Source organism: Typopeltis vanoorti, chromosome 3 (genome assembly GCF_054136105.1).
Source record: "Typopeltis vanoorti isolate ZY-2024b chromosome 3, IOZ_Tvanoo_1.0, whole genome shotgun sequence".
Classification (NCBI taxonomy): Eukaryota; Metazoa; Arthropoda; class Arachnida; order Uropygi; family Thelyphonidae; genus Typopeltis; species Typopeltis vanoorti.
The window spans coordinates 17,224,968-17,244,460 of record NC_143551.1 but is presented as its reverse complement, the minus strand read 5'-3'; the positions used below and the strand labels follow the sequence as shown (position 1 = coordinate 17,244,460).

Sequence of the window (19,493 nt, the reverse complement as noted above, 5' to 3'; positions counted from 1 at the left end):
TCTGAGCAATAAATACAAAATGTTATATTCAGGCAATGACAATCAAGGAAAAGAAGGAGAAGCCATAGTATTCAACACTAAATACGATGCTCTTCTTGAATGACAGGCAGTCTCAAGTAGAGTGATGTAGGCAAATATGAGAACGGGAAACTGGACAATGAGACTTATTTGTGCCTATGGTCCCACTGAAGGTTCTACTAAGGTAGAAGTTCTACCAAGAGAGAAACTATTCAATATGCTACAGTTATATGGTGTCAATGGGGCATTATATCAAGCAATACTTAGTCTGTATTTGAGTTGTAAGACAGCAGTTAGAATTGAATTAAGTACAGGAAGATGGTTTAATGTTAAATCTTGTGTGAGACAAGGATGTACATTATGCCCTCTGTTATTCATTATCTATATGGATCATATTGTGAAGAAAAGTGGTATTAAACCTGATATCAAAATTGGAGATGTTAATGTCAGCTCTTTGCTTTATGCAGACAATGTTATACTTCTAAATAAATCGGCTACAAGTCTGCAAGATTCCCTGACTAAATTATATAACTGTTGTAATAGATATGGTATGAAGGTCAGCAATAAAAAGACAAAGACAATGAAAATAGGCAGAATCGTTGAAAATGTCAACTGCGTTGTGAATGGAGAACCTGCGGAACAAATAAAACATTTCAGCTACTTAGGTACGATTTTTAGTGAAGGTGGTAAATTAAATATGGAAATAACAACAGAATCAACAAAGTTGGTATGGTAGGAAACCAATTGAATAAATTCATATGGAATAAGAGAGAAATTAGTCAGAACACTAAATTAGCTGTATACAAGACAGTGTTCAAACTAGTTTTAACTTATGAATATGAGAGCTGGGTCAGAAGTAAAAAACTTTACCAAAGACTAGAGACTGCAGATATGAGAGTCCTGAGAAGATTAGAGGTGTGAACAGATGGCATCAATCGCAATATCATATTAAAAACAAGGATATTAGGAAAGAACTTGACATTGTCAGCATCAAAGAATGTATTAGCAGAGCTAATCTCAGGTGGTATGGTCACTTAAACAGAATGGGCGAGGAAAGATTAGCAAAACACGTGTTCTCTGCCAGGTTGGCAGTAAAACAACCCAGAGGAAGACCAAGATATAGGTGGATTGATACAGTAAAAAGTGCTTTAGAAGAGAGAAATATAAGATCTGATAATGGAGTCTTGACAGGTAATAGACTGATTTGAAGGAAAATTGCAGATAGGAAGTTTTTTATTTATTTATTTATTTTTTTTTTTTTATGTTGGGCCCAAACACAGGATGTTTTTTATATTTGATCTGAATGACTGTAAGTTGTATTCCTTGGGAAACACAGAAGGTGGGAGACTGTTCCAAAGTGCAGCAGTTGCAGGGATGAAGGAAGAGAAAAAGAAACTTGTTCTGTTTGTTTCTAGGTGTACTGTTAAAGGATGTTGTGCAGCAGCTGCACGTGTTACTGAGCGAAGGAATTATTGATGTTATTTCAGATGAGCATTTCCCATGGAAGTATTTGTAGAATAAACATACTGCAGAGACCATACGTCTGTGTGAAAGTGGGGAGAGAGTTGGTAAGGGATGAATCATTGATAAGTGTAATTGCTCTCCTCTGTATTGAGTCGAGCATTTTGAGAGAGCTTTTAGAGGCCCTACCCCCATATATGGGATCAGTATTCAATAGATTTGCGGATTTGTGACTTGTCTAATGTTAATAGCTGAGGATGCAATGTTTGAGATATGTTTATGCCAGGAGAGGTTTCATGTGAGGGTGATTCCAAGGAGCGAGATCTCAAACTCTCTGGAAATTTGGATAACATTAAAAAGGATAGTGGACTATCCTTTACACCCCTTGAGGGTATATATCAGGAATTTGATGATGATGATACAATGATGATGAAACAAATGGAGAGATGGATGTGACATTGGTTACATGGATAAGAGGGTGGATGCAGGACAGATACCACTTTTTGATATGTGGAGGAGCAAAATCCAGGTGAAATAGTAGTGTGCTACAAGGTCTGCACTTGGATTACTACTGTTTAATTTGTACATACATGATATAGGAAATAACCTTTCAGGTTATTTTCAATTTTTATATTCAGTTGCTTGCTGATGATGTAAAATTAGTATGAGTAATGGTGAATCAAGGCGATGTGAAGAGCTTGCAGGATGATTTAAACAGACTGTCAGTATGGGAAAAGATAATGGATGTCATTTTAATATGGATAAATGTAAATTTATGCATTTTGGGATAAATCGATTATAAGCTATGTACCACATTGATGGAACTGTATAAGAAATTGATGAAGCCATGGATTTGGGGGTAGTAATAGACAGACAATTGAAGTTTAGAGGACATAATGCTAAAGTTGCCAAGGTAGCTCACAGGATTACTTGGTTATTGAAGAACACACTAACAAGATGAGATAGGGTAGTTATCATTCCTTTTTATAAAGTCTTGATAAGACTACACCTGGATTACTGTGCTTAGATCTGATTACCTGGGATTCTTGGAGACGAGGAAATAGTGGAGAGGATCTAGAGGCAAGTGATCAAAATGGGTTGGTGTGCCTTAGACGATAGAAATATAAGATCTGATAATGTTGGAATCCTTGTAGAACCTTCTGTGGGACCATAGGCACAAATAAATCTCATTGTCCAGTTCCCCATTCTCATGTTTGCCCACATTACTCTACTTGAGACTGCCTGCCATTCAAGAAAATTAGCCTGGTATTTTATGTTGAATACTATGGCTACTCCTTCTTTTTATTGTCATTGCCTGAATATAACATTTTGTATTTAATGCTCAGAAAGATCTCACCGGTTTTTGTCTTTTTTGTTTCAGTCACCCCTATTATGTCGATCTGGTACTTATCTAATTCCTCAGCTAGCTCCATTTCTTCGCCATTCAGGCTTCTTATATTGATAATACCAATCTTTAACTCTGGCGATGTTGAGTTGGGGTGTGTTATTAGATTTGTTCCAGTAGCTGACATTTCGCTGTTCGCTCTGGTTCCCTGACAAAAACAACGAGGGCCTTGTTTAACTGGGCGACGCCCCAGCCGGCATGAAATTTTGTCATGTTGTACCATCATTTTTTATTTTGGGTTAACCAATAAGAATACAATTTGGTCGGCTAAATCCCAAATTGCCAGCCCATCCGCGTTTGTTCACTAACCAGGTAAATTCCCAACAGGGTGCACCACGAGAAAGTGAGGATTGGACATTAGGTCAGAAGCCCTGGTCGGTTCTCTGCATTCCTCTAAAGGCTATGTGGAGGTCTCCTCTCAGTTATGCAGCTTTGACCCATTTGAGTTGTAAGTCAGCAGTTAGAATTGAAGGAAGTACAGGAAGATGGTTTAATGTTAAATCTTGTGTCAGACAAGGCATAATGTACATAAGGATGGATCACATTATGAAGGAAAGTGGTATTAAATTGGAGGTGTTAATCTCAGCTCTTTGCTTTATGTGGATGATGTTATACTTGTAAATAAATCCGATACTTCTGCAAGATTCTGTGACTAAAATGAATAACTGTTTAATAGATGTGGTATGAAGGTCAGCATTAAATAGACAAAGACAATGAAAATAGGCAGAAACATTGAATAATATCAACTACATTGTGAATGGACAACTTACAGAACATATAAAACATTTCAGCTACTTAGGCATGATTTTTAGTGAGGATGGTAAGTTAAATATTGGGTTAGAAAATGTGGAAATAGACAACAGAATCAACAAATCTGGTATGGTAGGAAGTACACTGAATAAATTTATATGAAATAAGAGAGAAATTAGCCATAACACTAAATTAGATGTATACAATACAGTGTTTAAACCAATTTAACTTATGGATCTGAGAGCTGGTTTAGAAGTAAAACACTTGACCAAAGACTAGAGACTGCAGATATGAGAGTCCTGAGAAAGATTAGGGGCATGAGCAGATGGCATCAATGGCAACATCAAATAAAAAACAAGGATATTAGGAAAGAACTTGATATTGTCAGCATCCAGGAATGCATTAGCAGAGCTAATCTCAGGTGGTATTGTCACTTAAGCAGAATGGGAGAGGGAAGATTAGCAAAACAAGTTTTCTCTGTCAGGTTGACAGGAAAAGGACCCAGAGGAAAGCAAGATATAGGTGGATTGATACAATAAAAAAAGTGCCTTAGAAGACAGAAATATAAGACCAGATAATATTGGAGTCTTGACATTTAACAGACTGATTTGGAGGAAAATTGTAGTTAGGAAGTTTGTAATGATGCAAATTTTTCATATAGTATTTATCATATCCTGTACTCTCCTTGAGGGTATATATCAGGAATTTGATGATGATGAGTTATGTTTGAGAGAAAATGTGTTTAATGAGATCAAGGGTTTTTGCCAAAGGTACATTAATGACATAATTGAATTATTCAAATTGACCATTGATACTGGGCCTTTGTTATGGAGAGGAAAAATATTCAAATTGCTGGATGGATCCCGTTTTTCTCCCCACTAACCCACACACTACCCACAATAGCTAACTTTTACATGGAACATATAGAAAATCAAACACTCAACACATCTATGATTGAACCAGTGGCTGGCTGCACTATGTTGATGAGTTTGCTTCTGCTATATGGCCTCATAGACTCCAACACATTGGATATGTTTATATCTTATCAGCCAGCATTCTAAAATAAACTTCATGGTAGAAAAATAAAGTAACAGTTGTGTACTCTTTCTAGATACACTAGTGACACAACTTCCTAATGGTCATTATCCTTTTCCATTTACAGAAAATCCACATACAGAAAGCTATTTACATAGGCTACCTATCACGACAGTGTGGCATGTTTAAATTACACATCCTTTAAACCAAGCTCAGGGGCCTGTGCAACACTTTTTATCCAGTGTCTATAAGCCATAGTAAATAGATGAAATACTGCATACACCTTTCCCCAATCCCTTCGGCAACCAACACACAGGATCATGGCAAAACAATTCCTGTTCTGTATATTAAAGGTAACATCAGTGAAGATGGTGAAAGTTCTCTGCAAATATGATCCTCATACCAGAAGGTGCAATTCTAGATGTTGCATTTATAATCCTAATGTATTGTAATTCCAAAAGGTAGTGCTGCTAGGAAAAATTTTATGGTGAAAATATTTAAAGATAACTTCTCTTACAGAAAAATTCATAAGATATTGAATTTGGAAGGGGGGTGGGTACATGAATCCCATCCATGAGATGTTGCATAAATCTCTAGTATCATGAATTACACATAATTTTGAAAACCTTACTCTAGAGACAAATCATAATTTTTTTTTCCAAACCACTTCAGACCTCCATTAAGTGAGGTAGGTGGTAATCTCACATGGTATAATGAAAATCCTGTACCATCTTCATTAACATCCATGACAACAGTGGAATTCTAATCAACAACTTGTTTGTTTGAGAGTGGAAGCACTATCCACTTAGCTAACCATTAAATTGTATACACCCTATTCCATTTGTGTTTAGGCAATTCAGAAGTAATTTATTAATAGCTTAAAAGTTTCAAATAGCCCAAATAGAATGCATTAGAATATTTTATTTTATTTTACAATATGACATTTTAATATCTTTCATTTGCTTCTTACTCAAAGAAAGTTTTATTTACAGAATATTGATCAGTTACAATATCTTGCTTCACAACTTGAAGAATATCACAGAAAACTAATTACTTCCATACTCAAAAAACTAGTAAGTAGTAGTAAACTTCTTTTATAATGAAACCTTTGATTTTCATTCCGATAATGAGAATAGCATTTAAGTATATAATATATGATAATTTATTCCCAAGATTCCACTCACACATGAAGGGGGGGGGGGGGGTAATAGGCATTATATCTTATGAAGAGAAACATCCACTTTCATTTTATGCAAACTTATATTTTTGAAAATGTTATTTTGTATTTTTATATTTTCATTTATCAAGGAAGTTGTATGTGCTATGATTAGTTGAATAATTTCAGTAGGTAATTATCAGATTTATGTGCTGTTGCATTTAAGTATTGTAAATAATGCATGATAGTTCTGGATGTTGCAAATTGTTGATAAGGAAAAAGCAGTAAATTATTATTACATCTTTATGACTTCATGGCAGTGGAGATAAAAAGATTACACGTCAAATTTTTGCTTTGTGCACAGAACAATTTCTGCAAAATTCCCTCAAGTTCAAAACTTAAATCATTTTCAGTTTGTATCTTGATTATCTTTAAGTTTTCTCTTTTTATGCTTCAAAGAAAGTCATACTCCAAAGTCTCGTATTTCAGACCAGACACTGGAGTATCTAATATAAATGAGATTGAACTCATAAATTCCATTCATCAGCACCACTAACATGTGACTTGTAATTTTGAACTCCACTTATTTTTGCAACAATTCATTTTACTTTTACATCTTGGTGTTTTCTTTTCATTGTATTTAGAAATGCACTCATTTACTTTTGTCACTAGAGTTTAATTACAATTCGTTCTGTCATACTTACTCATGAAGTTGTCTAATGGCAACTTATCAGACTCCATATAGTAAAAAAACTTATTGCAGGAGGTCCACACACACGTGGCACATAATACTGTGACTTCTCATTTACCGTCTCCACACTCACCACTTTCAGGCAATGCATGTTAACCACTCTTCATGCAAAAAATCTACTCCTTACTCCCCCCACCCTTCTCACATTCTCCTTATACAAGTTCCAGGGATAACCTCCTGTTCTTTCCCTGTTTCCACCCATTCTATGAAAAATCTCATCTATATTAATCTTGTAATAATCCCTTACCAACTTTGTCTCTATCGTGTTCTCCTCCTCCCCCATCTTGCATTCCCTCAGTCTGCCTTCATACTGAACATTTCAGAGAACAAAACCACTTTAGTCAATCATCTCCGAACCTTTGATGACATCTCTTCATCTTTTTGAAAGCCAGGTGAGCAGATTGGTGCACAGTAATCCATATGCACCCTGATCACAACCTTATACAATGGAATCACATTTTTATTTTTGCATGTCAACATCTTCTTCATTGACATAATCCACTCTGCTTCCCTCATAATTTAGTAAAATATCCCCAAAATTTCAGGTTTCTATCCACCATTACCCAGACTAATTTTACGAGGGTGATCTGAAAAGTTCTCAGCCTCAACCATAGATGCAACGCTATTGGCAAGATTTTTTTTTTTCTAAGTTGGTACATCTCTCATAAGCATCGATGTGAAATTGCAAGTCATTCTATCAAGTAGTTTGTTTTATACAGCTGTCTGGAGTGAGAGTGTTGTCTGTATCCCTTGAAATGGATAAAATTGAGTATTGAGAAGGTTTAACGCCAAAAGAAATTCATTTGAAGTTCATTAAAGTTTATGGGCACTCTTTTCCTTCATTTTCCACAATTAAGAAATGGGCTGCCGAGTTTAAACGTGGCCGTACCAGCCTTGAAGATTATCCACATGAAGGACGTCCAAAAAGCGTAACGACACCTGAAATCATTGATGAAGTGCACGATATGGTATTGGATGACCGGCGAGTCAAAGTGTGTGAAATTGCTGAGACTATAGGCATTTCAAAAGAACGTGTAGGATATATTTTGTATGAAGAATTGCAAATGAAAAAGCTTTGCGCAAGATGAGTGCTGCGCTTGCTCACCAGATCAAAAACGCACTCATACGAAAATCTCTGAACAGTTTTAACAAGAATAAAACTGATTTTGTGTGTCGATTTATGGATGCGACTTGGATTCACCATTACATACCAGAATCCAAACAGCAGTCAAAACAGTGGACAGAAGCCGGTTGTTCAGCACAAAAGAAGACAAAGTCGGTTCCATCAGCAGGAAAGGTCATGGCATCGGTGTTTTGGGATGCTAAAGGCATTTTGTTTATTAATTATCTTGAAAAGGGTATAACAATAACTGGGGAATATTATTCCAATCTATTAACCAGACTAGACGAAATAATTCATGAGAAAAGACTCTGTTTGCAGAAGAAAAAACTAATCTTTCATCAGGACAATTCACCTGCCCACAAAGGTGTTTTGGCGATGGGAAAATTAAGGGATCTGCACTACGTGTTGGAATATCCACCCTATTCCCCAGATTTGTCTCCCTCTGACTTCTATCACTTCCCAAAACTAAAACTCTTCCTCACTGGTCAGCAGTTTTCTTCGAATCAAGAAGTGATTGCAGCTGTAGAAGGGTATTTTCCAGATCTTATTGAGAACCTCTGCAGGGACAGGATAATGCTGCTGGAGCATCGCTGGAGTAAATGTATTAGTCTTAAGGGAGATTATGTTGAAAAATAATTTTGAAATTATAAATTCGTTTTTCCATTGTTAGGTGGAGAACTTTTCAGACCATCCTCGTATATTCTGCATCCACTTGTAATTCCCAAATTTTAAACCCTTACATGTTACTACATTGAACTGGTAACCCCCTCATTTACTCATTCACCCAGTCTACTCAAATTCTCTTGCAAGGCTACAACATTCATTATACTACTCCTAGTTCTTCCAACTTTACTTCATCTGCAAACAACTGTATATCATCATTCATTCTCTTCCCAATATCATTTACATACAGATCCTTGGGAAACTGACAAGTGACTTAACTCTTCTAGGATATTGCTCTCCCTTACACAACTTGCTGATACCTATCAGACAGCAATTCTCCAATCTGGTGTACTAATCTACTGTTCAGCCTGATCTGTTTCAATTTAATGTACCAGCTTTTCATATGGAAATCTATCAGAGACTTTTACAAACTCTAAATGTACCACTGTGTATGTATCCTTCTTGTCCAGTGTGTTTATCAGCTTGTTATAAGTAAGTAGATTGCTAAAACACACTCTTTCTTCAGCAAGTGCATACTGTCCATCAAACCTGTTGTGAACCCCAATTACCTTCTCTATTACTTGGCCACAACTCCAGACAAACAGATTGACATATAATTTGAAGTCTTATTCTTATGGAGCAGAACAATTTTGTCTTCTCTCCGCTCATTTTATCGTGAGCCAGTCTGAGAATAACGTTAGGTACGTTAGTGATGTTTCTCACCAGAGGTCAGATTAGTGTTAATGGTTGACCAAAAGTTAGATTTAGCTTACTTATGTGTTTTGTCATGTAGCTTATGTCTTGTTTATATATATATATGTTTTCTTGATGACACCTTAATATAGAGATCAAAATATTTAGGGTTATTTTCTTAATTGCAAGTATAATAATTGCTCCAACGTGTGTGTTTTTGTCTCCGTAAATTCTACACAGTGGATCACTTTTAACACACCCAAATCCTTGGCATCTGTAAAGCAAAATATCCTAACTATTGTGTTGGCTCTTTATCTCTAATCTGCTATGATGATACAGATATCCATGATTACTGAAACACACAGACATGAGAAATAATTTTTAAAAATGTATTAATTTGTCACGTATATGTGTTTTAGTAATCACTTCACTGTATCACAGGTGCCACTAAAGATATGCTTTAAATTAGTGTTTTTCAAATTGTAGGTCATGACTGATTAGTGATAATAGAAAATATCAGTGTATCGCAGAGATCTTTAGCTTTAACACATTCATGCTGGGCACTGTCACATCCTATGTTTCCTTTCAAAAGGAAACTAACTTGATATCCTGTTGAGTTGAGTAGGCAGATTTTTACAGTTTCAAATATATTCAACATGCTATATTAAACATTTTTGATTAAAGTTTATTTGTAAAAGTATAGTCTTGTTAGGAGAGTTGTTTTTCATTATGCAGAGTATGGTCATTTTCATTCCAAATATCTTCAGTTTATGCTAATTCTTGCTAAGCATAGTATAGACTCTGTGTCTGTACGGTACCTGGCAGTACAATACAGGTGCTTGATTTTATTGCATTTGCAGTATGGTATCCATTTTGCAAAATGCAATAAAAGGGAGGGAATATTTATCACTTTAGAGAGACATTTTCATTCATCTTCTGAAAAATTAGCCACAGTGAGGAAAACTGTTTATTCTTGTGAATAAATTTTTTTTTTATGTGAATAAAAATTTTTATTCACATGAAATGGAATGGGGGTGTCACCTGGTTAAACAAGGTCCCCCCCATTGTTTTCACCAGGAAACTAGGGCAAACAGTGAAAAGTCAGCTTCTGGCACAAATTCTGAAACACACCCCAACTCAACATTACCAGAGTTCAAGATCAGTACTCTTTCTTTGCCATTCAGGCTTCTGAATGGCAAAGAAATGGAGCTAGCTGAGGAATTGGATAAGTATACCAGATTGACGTAATAGGGATGACAAACAAAAAGACAAACTGGTGAGATCTTTCTAAGCAATAAATACAAAATGTTATATTCAGGGAATAATAATCAAGGAAAAGAAGGAGTAGCCATAGTATTCAACACTAAATACAACGCTAATCTTCTTGAATGGCATATGGTCTCAAGTAAAGTGATGTGGGCAAATATGAGAATGGGGAACTGGACAATGAGATTTATTTGTGCCTGTGGTCCCACACTAAGGTAGAAGTGGATGAATTTTTTTGAGGCTTTAGAGTAAGCAACTGGCACAATGAAAAAGGAAAAGTTGGTCCTTATTGGGGATCTAAATAGCAGAGTAGGAAATCATTGTCAGACATACAAAAATATTTCAGGAAAATTTGGAGAAAAGACAAAGCTAATAATAATGGCAAATACCTATTGGATTTCTGCTCAGGACATGGATTGGTTGTTACTAACACCATGTTCCAACATAAAAATGTGCACAAATTCACATGGAGAGAAGAGGCAAGGAATAAGAAAAGTCTCATTGACTATGTTATTGTTGGTAGTAATGTTTTAATGTTTTCTCACTGGTGTAGGACACTAGAGTGTACGGAGGATTTGAAATTGGAAGTTTTTAAAGCAGTTTTTATTGTTATGGAAACATATCTCCATTCTTCTCATTTAATTCCCATCTTAGTTTAAGTCCTGTTTCTCCAAAGATGTGTGTGTATACCTAGGCCATACAAGAAAAACTAGCATAATCCAGCTAGCTGTCATCCAAATCTATATCTTACTTTTTTACTCCTTATAAAGTCAAAAATAGCTGCAGGAATTCAAAGCTAAGTGAGTAGTCAAAACTCGACTTTTAGAAAAGCGGTGGTATTTATTATTTTAATCTTTAATATGAATACTGTAAGTGATATGTGGATGAGACTGCTAGTCTTAAACATTGTAAGGAATCAGATTATACACAAAGAGTTGGCTATTTTAATGATTATTGAACACTATCTGTTTTTAATCTTAACATTTAAATTTCAGAGAGTGCTGTGGTTCCAAGAAATTGACTAATTTGCTTTTTCTCATATCTTTTTTTTATACCTATGTAGGAACAATTACAAGAAGTTACAGAACAGCTTCAGAAAGATTCAGAGTTTGGAGGAAGAAGTCTGCAGGTAACAAATGAATTTCTGCTTTTTTAAATCATATGTTCAAAACAGTAGTGCCATCATAACATCCCATATACTCTGAGTTACATATCAATTATTTGACAGTATGTTTTGTAACAGTGAATGTTACGAAACAACATTGCATTATTTCTGTCACTGTGGCATCCCTTGCATGACTTCTACAATTTGAACCTGTAGGCAGAAATAATAATTTTTATTATTTCTTGTATTTTTTTATTTTTTTTATTTTATTATCATCATCTAGCATCCATGGAGTCAAAGGGCTCACCGTGAGAGGTCTGTACTTTCTTATGTCGATCATGCCCCGCCTTGAACCCATTCACAGCTCCCGAACTGACCACATTTTCAGGCACTGCATTCTCCATGTAGTGAACCTGCTTTCACACCCTCCTTATACAGCTTCCATGGCTGGTCTCTAATTTTATCTTTTGCCTCTCTTTACTCTATGAGATATCTTCTCCCTCATTAATCTGGTAACAACCCCTGACCAACTTATGTCTCAATCATGTCGCTTCTTCTTCTTCTTCTTCTATTCACAAGGCTCATTAAGTTGCATTCCTTCAATCTCGTCTCGTATCTGACATTCCATAGACCTGGTACTAACTGGTGAACCTTCTCCAATACATCCTCATACCCCTGAAAACCAGGCAACCAAATTTGTGTTCATTAGGTCCATGTGCAGGCTGAATCAACACCTTATTTATACAGGGGGGAACCAAAACCTCTTTGCTTCTGTGTGTCAATATTCTCCTCATTATTGCCATAATCCATTGGGATGTTCTTACAATTTTAGCAATATGACCACTGAACTTCAAGTCTCTGTCCACTCTCACTCTGAGATCTCTCATATCTTCCACCTCCTTCAGAATTTCTCCATTAATTTTATACTCTACATCCCAACCTTGCCTATACCAAATTTCAAATACCTTGAACTTTGCAACATTAAACTGATATCTCCAATCATTTGCCCACTTGCATAGTTTATTCAGATCCTCCTACAAAGACTACATCTACTCTACTTCTCAATAGTCCTTCCCAGCTTTGCATCATTAGCAAACAGCTGCACATCTCAGTTAAGCTAGTCCCAATGTTATTAACATGCAAGTTAAACAATAATGGTCTCAAAACAGATCCCTGTAGCACTCCATTAGTAACCTGCCTCTTTTTGGATACCACTCCTCCATATACAACCTACTGATATCTATCTGACAGCCAGTCTGTTATCCAACTTACTAGTCTTTTATCTAATCCCATCTGTTTCAGTTTAGCTACTATCATGTCATGTGGCAGTCTATCAAAGGCCTTTGAAAAATCCAAGTACACCACCATATATTCATCTCCTTTATCAAGTGAGTTTGTCACCTTGTTTTAATATATATACGCAGACTGCTGAAACATGACCCCCCCCCCTAACAAAACATATGTTGACCATCAAAAAATGCTGCTATTATCAACCCACTTCTGAATCTTAGCCCTCACCAACTTTTCTAATACCTTAACAACAACCCTAGACACACAGATTGGCATATACTTTGTAGCCTTAGTCTTATTCTCCTCCTCCTCCTCCCTTTGAAGTGGAATAATTTTTCTCACCTTCCATCCCTCAGGACTCGCCCTGTTGCAACACTCACTTTAAATAGTTGCCCCAAAGTTGCCATTAATTCCATATGGCATTCCCTCAAGACATGTAGCAGTATGCTGTCAAATCTTACTGCCTTATTAACATCAAGTTTGCTTAATTCCTCATGTACTTCCTGTTCAATCACCAACAGTCCTTCCTCCACCATACATTCTACACTCCTTCTGATGTTGCCTTCATGAAGATGAAATACACTGATAAACTGATATTTAATAATTCAGCTATATCCTCTGCACTAGACAGCGAAAAGTCAGCTACTGGAACAAAACCCAACTCAATATCACCAGAGTTGAAGAGACCAGTACTATCAACATAAGAAGCCTTAATGGTAAAGAAATGCAGCTAGCTGAGGAATTAGATAAATTCTAGATTGACATAATAGAGGTGACTAAAGCAAAAAAGACAAAAACTGGTGAGATCTTTCTGAGCAATAAATACAAAATGTTATATTCAGGCAATGACAATCAAGGAAAAGGAGTAACCATAGTTCAACACTAAATACGAGGCTAACCTTCTTGAATGGCAAGCAATCTCAAGTAGAGTGATGTGGGCAAATATCAGAATGGGGAACTGGACAATGAGACTTATTTGTGCCTATGGTTCCACAAAAGGCTCTACTAAGGTAGAAGTGGAGGAATTTGAATTTTTTGAGGCTCTAGAGAAAGCTACTGACACAATGAAAAAGGAAAAGTCAAAGGAAAGACAAAAACTGGTGAGATCTTTCTGAGGGGTCCTTGTTGAGGATCTAAATAGCAGAGTAGGAAGTGATTGTCAGACACAAAACTATTTTGGGAAAATTTGGAGAAAAGAGCAAAGCTAATAATCAGGGAAAATGCCTGTTGGATTTCTGCTCAGGACATGGACTGGTTATTACTAACACCATGTGCCAACATAAAAATGTGCACAAATTCACATGGAGAGAAGAGGCAAGGAATAAGAAAAGTCTTATTGACTATGTTATTGTTGATAGTGATGTTTTTTTCCTGGTGCAGGACACCAGAGTGTACAGAGGATTTGAAATGGGAAGTGATCACTATTTAGTCTTGAGCAGAATAAAATTGAATTTCATATTGAAAAGAATAGCATGTAAGAAAGTTTTAAAGCGAATAAAAGTTGAGAGGCTCTCCAATGTGAACTATAGACTAAAATTCACAAAGATTATTGAAGAAAAAATGAAAGCATTTGAGAACAGGAACCAAACCTAGTAGATTCGGTGACAAACACAGCCAGAGATGCATATGGTGAGGTTGGCAAGGATAGCAAAATCAAAACTCCATGGTGGACACAGGAAGCAAAAGAGGCCGTGAAGGAAAAGAAGAAAGCATATCAAAAGTTCCTGGCAATTAAGTCAGCTTGTGCTCTTAGAGAATACAGAGACAAATGTAAGAAAGCTAAACACTGTGTAAAACTAGCTAAACAAAAGTCATGGGAGGACTTTGGCAAGAACATAGAAAATAAATATCAAGAAGGTGGCAAAATATTCTGGAGGTTGTTGAAGAAGAAAAACAGGAGAAGAAAAAGATATCCTTGAAGGATGGAGTAATTACTTTGAAAATTTGCTAAATGAAACGAGCAGTGATAGCACAGTGGTAAGAAACAGGCATTCGGTCAGGAATACATATCCATACTTGAAGTAGAAAAAGCCATCAAAGGCTTGAAATGTGGAAAGGCAGCAGGAGTAGATGATATTCGACCAGAAATGCTGAAGTATGGTGGTATAAAAGTCTTACAGTGGCTGCACTGCATAGTTCAGAAGGCGTGGACAGAGGAACGAATTCCCGATGATTGGAGTAGAGCTCTCATGGCACCCATATATAAAAAAGGAAATAAAACTGAATGTGAGAATTACAGAGGTATTTCCCTACTAAGTGTTCCTGGTAAGATTTATGCTTGTATACTTGAGAAACGGATGAGAAGAATTGTGGAAGAAAAGCTTGGTGAAGTACAAGCTGGATTCAGGCCAAATAGAGGCTGTCAGGATCAGATCTTCACTTTATGACAAATAGTGGAGAAATCATGGGAATGTAACAAAGATCTGTATTTAAGTTTTTTCGATCTGGAAAAGGCATATGACAAGGTCCCAAAATAGAAGCCTATTCAATATGCTACAGTTATATGGTGTCAATGGAGCATTATATCAAGCAATGCTTAGTCTTTATTTGAGTTGCAAGTCAGCAGTTAGAATTGAAGGAAGTACAGGAAGATGGTTTAATGTTAAATCTGGTGTGAGACAAGGGTGTACGTTATCCCCTCTTTTATTCATTATCTATATGGATCACATTATGAAGGAAAGTAGTATTAAACATGATATCAAAATTGGAGATGTTAATGTCAGCTCTTTGCTTTATGCAGACGATGTTATGCTTCTAAATAAATCGGCTACAAGTCTGCAAGATTCCCTGACTAAATTATATAACTGTTGTAATAGATATGGTATGAAGGTCAGCAATAAAAAGACAAAGACAATGAAAATAGGCAGAATTGTTGAAAATGTCAACTGCATTGTGAACGGAGAACCTGTGGAACAAGTAAAACATTTCACCTACTTAGGCATGATTTTTAGTGAAGATGGTAAATTAAATATGGAAATAGACAACAGAATCAATAAAGCTGGTATAATAGGAAGTCAGTTGAATAAATTCATATGGAATAAGAGACATGGCAGGAATTTGATGATGACATACTCTGCCGAGAAGTCTTTGCCCTTTTATTAGTGCTTAGTTTCGTTTTCACTGGCCTAACAGCTGTTTTGAACTATCTGTGCTCATCAGAAACTAGGCAGAAACCTAAAGAGGGTAAGAACCCTCTGTTCTATACCAAGTTAAATTCTTTAAGTGAACTTTCTGTAGGTGCATAGTCAAATACTGTATAGTATAGAGCTGAAAGGCTTTAATTTGGAATGAATAAGATAATAAGATATTCATGCCAAATTGTTGTCCTCTTTAGGTTTCTAATTTGTCTCTTTTTGCATTTGCAATAATCATGATATCATCCAAACTTCTAAAGACTTGCTACATCTCTCTATATTTTTTTTTTACTCCTCATGCTTCAGCGCAGTCAGAAAAATGTTGTTCGTGTGTGTGTGTTTGTGTATCAGTAGCATCGCATACCCATTTAAGTTGGGGTGTGCTGACAGGTGACTTGTGCCAGGGTTTCTCAAACTTCTTGCTAAATTTGAGCCCTAAAGCAAACAAAATTTTTTTGTGGAGCCCTCATAATTCAATCTTAATAAACATGACAAAAGGAAAAAATCAATAAACACACCATTTTACAATTTAGTACTAAGGAAATTTTAAAAAAATTATGTTCATTTTAATGACCACAGTGCAGTTGTTGTTTTGAACTGCAAAGTTTTTCAAAGTCTGGTATGATAGATGTAACTAGTAGCACTATATCATTTCATCATATCATCTATTCATTAATTTAAAAAAATAATAAATGAATGTTTGTAAAGAAGATTTGTGGAGTCCTAAGGCTTTACAGAGCCTGCTTTAGGAAACTCTGCCTTATGCAAGCCACCCTACAAAATTCCCATCATGATTGTATAGTTATTAATGTATGAAAGTTTGAAGAATGCATAGCATCAGCGCTCATCTTAATTGGTCCAATGCAATTAATTGTAGAATAACTTTGAATACTTTAATTTATCCCATATATATATATATATATATATATATATATTATGTAAATATGGGCATAAAAGTTATAAATTATTTGTAAAAAAATTACTGGTATATATCGGTTTCCTAAACGCGACAGTTCACACTGCAAGCACATACAATGGATGAAGCTCAAAACAAAAACAGCAACTCATGACAAATGACAATGTTCAATTGGATTGGTTGACACAATAATTAATCACAGCCATTGATTTCTAGCGCACTGAGCGGTTTAAAACCACTGGAATGCTAAGAATTTGACCTGCTGCACCATCTGTACGTCTGTTCAAAAGGCTCAAAGGTGCATGTATTTCTGACAGCACATCTAGGCTATTAACACGAACAGTTAAATGCAAAAATATAATTTTGATATTGCAATTCTGTGGTGTACACCGCACACTTAGCACACCCGTAATATTCCCCCCCCCTTGATATATATATATATATATTATGATAATAATAATAATCTTTTCAATCGCAGAGAAATTAGATTTGGTAGGGAAAGAAGTGTAACATAATTAAAATATATACACGTTTGCACAAGAATAATGTTTAATTTGCCAAATATTTCAGTCTGAATATTACAGACCATCTTCAGTGGCTACATAGGAATAGTTTTAAAAAACAAAGTGGAATATGAACAATTGATCATTCACATATAGAACGATCCGCGTGCTGTCATATCACTAAGTATTAGAAGAGGAAATATTTTTAAAGTCATAATTAAAGATATTAATTCAGAAATTCATATAATAATCTTAAATAACATTAGACTAATATAAGAAATTTACAAAAAAAAAAAAAAAAAATTAATGTGTTATCCTGATTAAACTTTCCCAGATTTTTGATATAGATATACAGTCATTACTATTCAAGTTAGGACATTGAAGTAAGGCCTCCTCACTTTCTTTAAATAAACGTTCAAATTTGTAGCGACATCTGTGTAGGAGGAGAGTCTTGGAGAAAAGGATGTTGTAGCTTGTTTCTGATCCATGCTGAGCTAATCCAGATTTCTCAGGTTTGTTGTGTTGAATTGATGACTGATGCTCTTGAATTCTTTTTTCTATAGAACGTCCAGTTTGTCCAAAGTAGCAAAGATTACAATTACAAGGAACTTGATACACACACCAGGTAGAGACAAGGTTGAGCATTTATCTTTAGATGAAGCAAAATGGGTGGATAATTTGTTAATAGGTGTATAAGTGGTTCTGAAATCCCAGAAATGTAAGGAATTGGAACTCGACGTATTGAATCTTTGCTGTTTTGTGTTGGATTGTAAGAATCGAAAAGATGTTGTGTACTCTTTTCGGAGAAGCCATTTAGTTTCATGTGATGTTTGATAGTCCAAAGTTCTTTCTGTAATAAATGAGAAGTTGAACAGTTAGTTTTGGCTCGTCGGATTAAACATTTTATGATTCCTGTTTTTTGACAAGGATCATGAGCAGATTCTTTGAGAATATAATGACCTGTGAAAGTTGGTTTTCTGTAAACAGTTGTTGTAAGAATACCAGAAGGTGAATGGATGAGAAGGACATCTAAAAAAGATAACTTGTTGTCTTTTTCAATCTCCATGGTAAACTTTATACGAGGATGTAAGGAATTGATACTGCTTAAAAAGAAAGGTAAGGAGTCTCTGTTGTGAGGTGATACAGCAAAGACGTCGTCTATATATCTTATTCTTATAACATATATAAAATATATAACATTATATATATATAAACATTATTCTTCTGCAAATGTGTGTGTGTGTGTGTGTGTGTGTGTGTGTGTGTGTGTGTGTGTGTGTGTGTGTGTGTGTGTATATACATTGTCACAAGTATCGTTAAAAAATCAAGTGTTACATAAACTAGTCGCATGTTGTCATGTAATGTGAAATATTATAAATGCTCCATAGTTGCAGATTGATTATAAATATTTTTCCCATTTTATTTACTTAAGGAAGCCATTACAGAATTACTGGAAAAAGCTCAAAGTGCACAAGAATTCATCCAGACTAAAGGAAAGGATGAATTGAAGAAGGTAAATAGTTTCTTATTCACATATTAGGTAAATAAGTTTATCAACTATACATACTTTAGCAGTGAGTTGATGCAGGATTTTCAGTATGGTTGACTAATGTATTATATATAGGGCTTACATTTCTAGAAATAACCACACAAAACAAAAATTGTATCAAAGCAATATATAATGCATTATTATTAGATGAGCATATAATGAGCACTCCACCTACAGTCATCTAAACGAGAATTACTATTCCTGTCGAAAGTTTATTTTTCACTTGGTCAGAGACTATAATAAATTTAGTTTAATCCTTTACAAAGTTTGCAAACAAAGTTTGCACCTGAAAGTATCTTCAGGATAAGGTGGAGCAAGCTACCAACACTCCTATCTCAGTATCTCCCATAATGCAAGGAGTTGCCCGGTGTTGTACCACTTTACCCCAGTCCTGAAGATACTTTCAGGCGCAAACTTTGTTTGCACACACTTGGATAAAGGATTAAACTAAATTTATTATAATTACTATTCCTATCAGAATCCCACCTCAGCTACCCAAACTACACATTACACATCTCTTTCTGCCAAAAGGGCAGTATTTGTGCATTCACCAGAAACGACATACCATAACAATGCATTATTATTAGTATTGTTTAAATCGGCCTCCACCTATAGTCATTTAAACCAGAATTACTATTCCTATCAGAATCCCAACTGGCAACCTAACAGCCATTG

At 35.5% G+C, this 19,493-nt stretch overlaps 1 protein-coding gene across 4 annotated transcripts in view; it reads left to right on the top strand.

Moving 5' to 3' along the window:
- LOC150107959 (prominin-1-A-like) overlaps positions 1–19,493 on the top strand; it is a 566,181-nt gene that overhangs the window by 493,459 nt on the left and 53,229 nt on the right. For all 4 annotated transcript variants that reach the window (XM_090390573.1, XM_090390570.1, XM_090390571.1 and 1 more), the window contains 3 exons: positions 5,662–5,742; positions 11,385–11,450; positions 18,702–18,782. In XM_090390573.1, the coding sequence (XP_090246699.1) occupies positions 5,662–5,742; positions 11,385–11,450; positions 18,702–18,782 (228 nt within the window). The remainder of the gene's footprint in view (positions 1–5,661; positions 5,743–11,384; positions 11,451–18,701; positions 18,783–19,493) is intronic.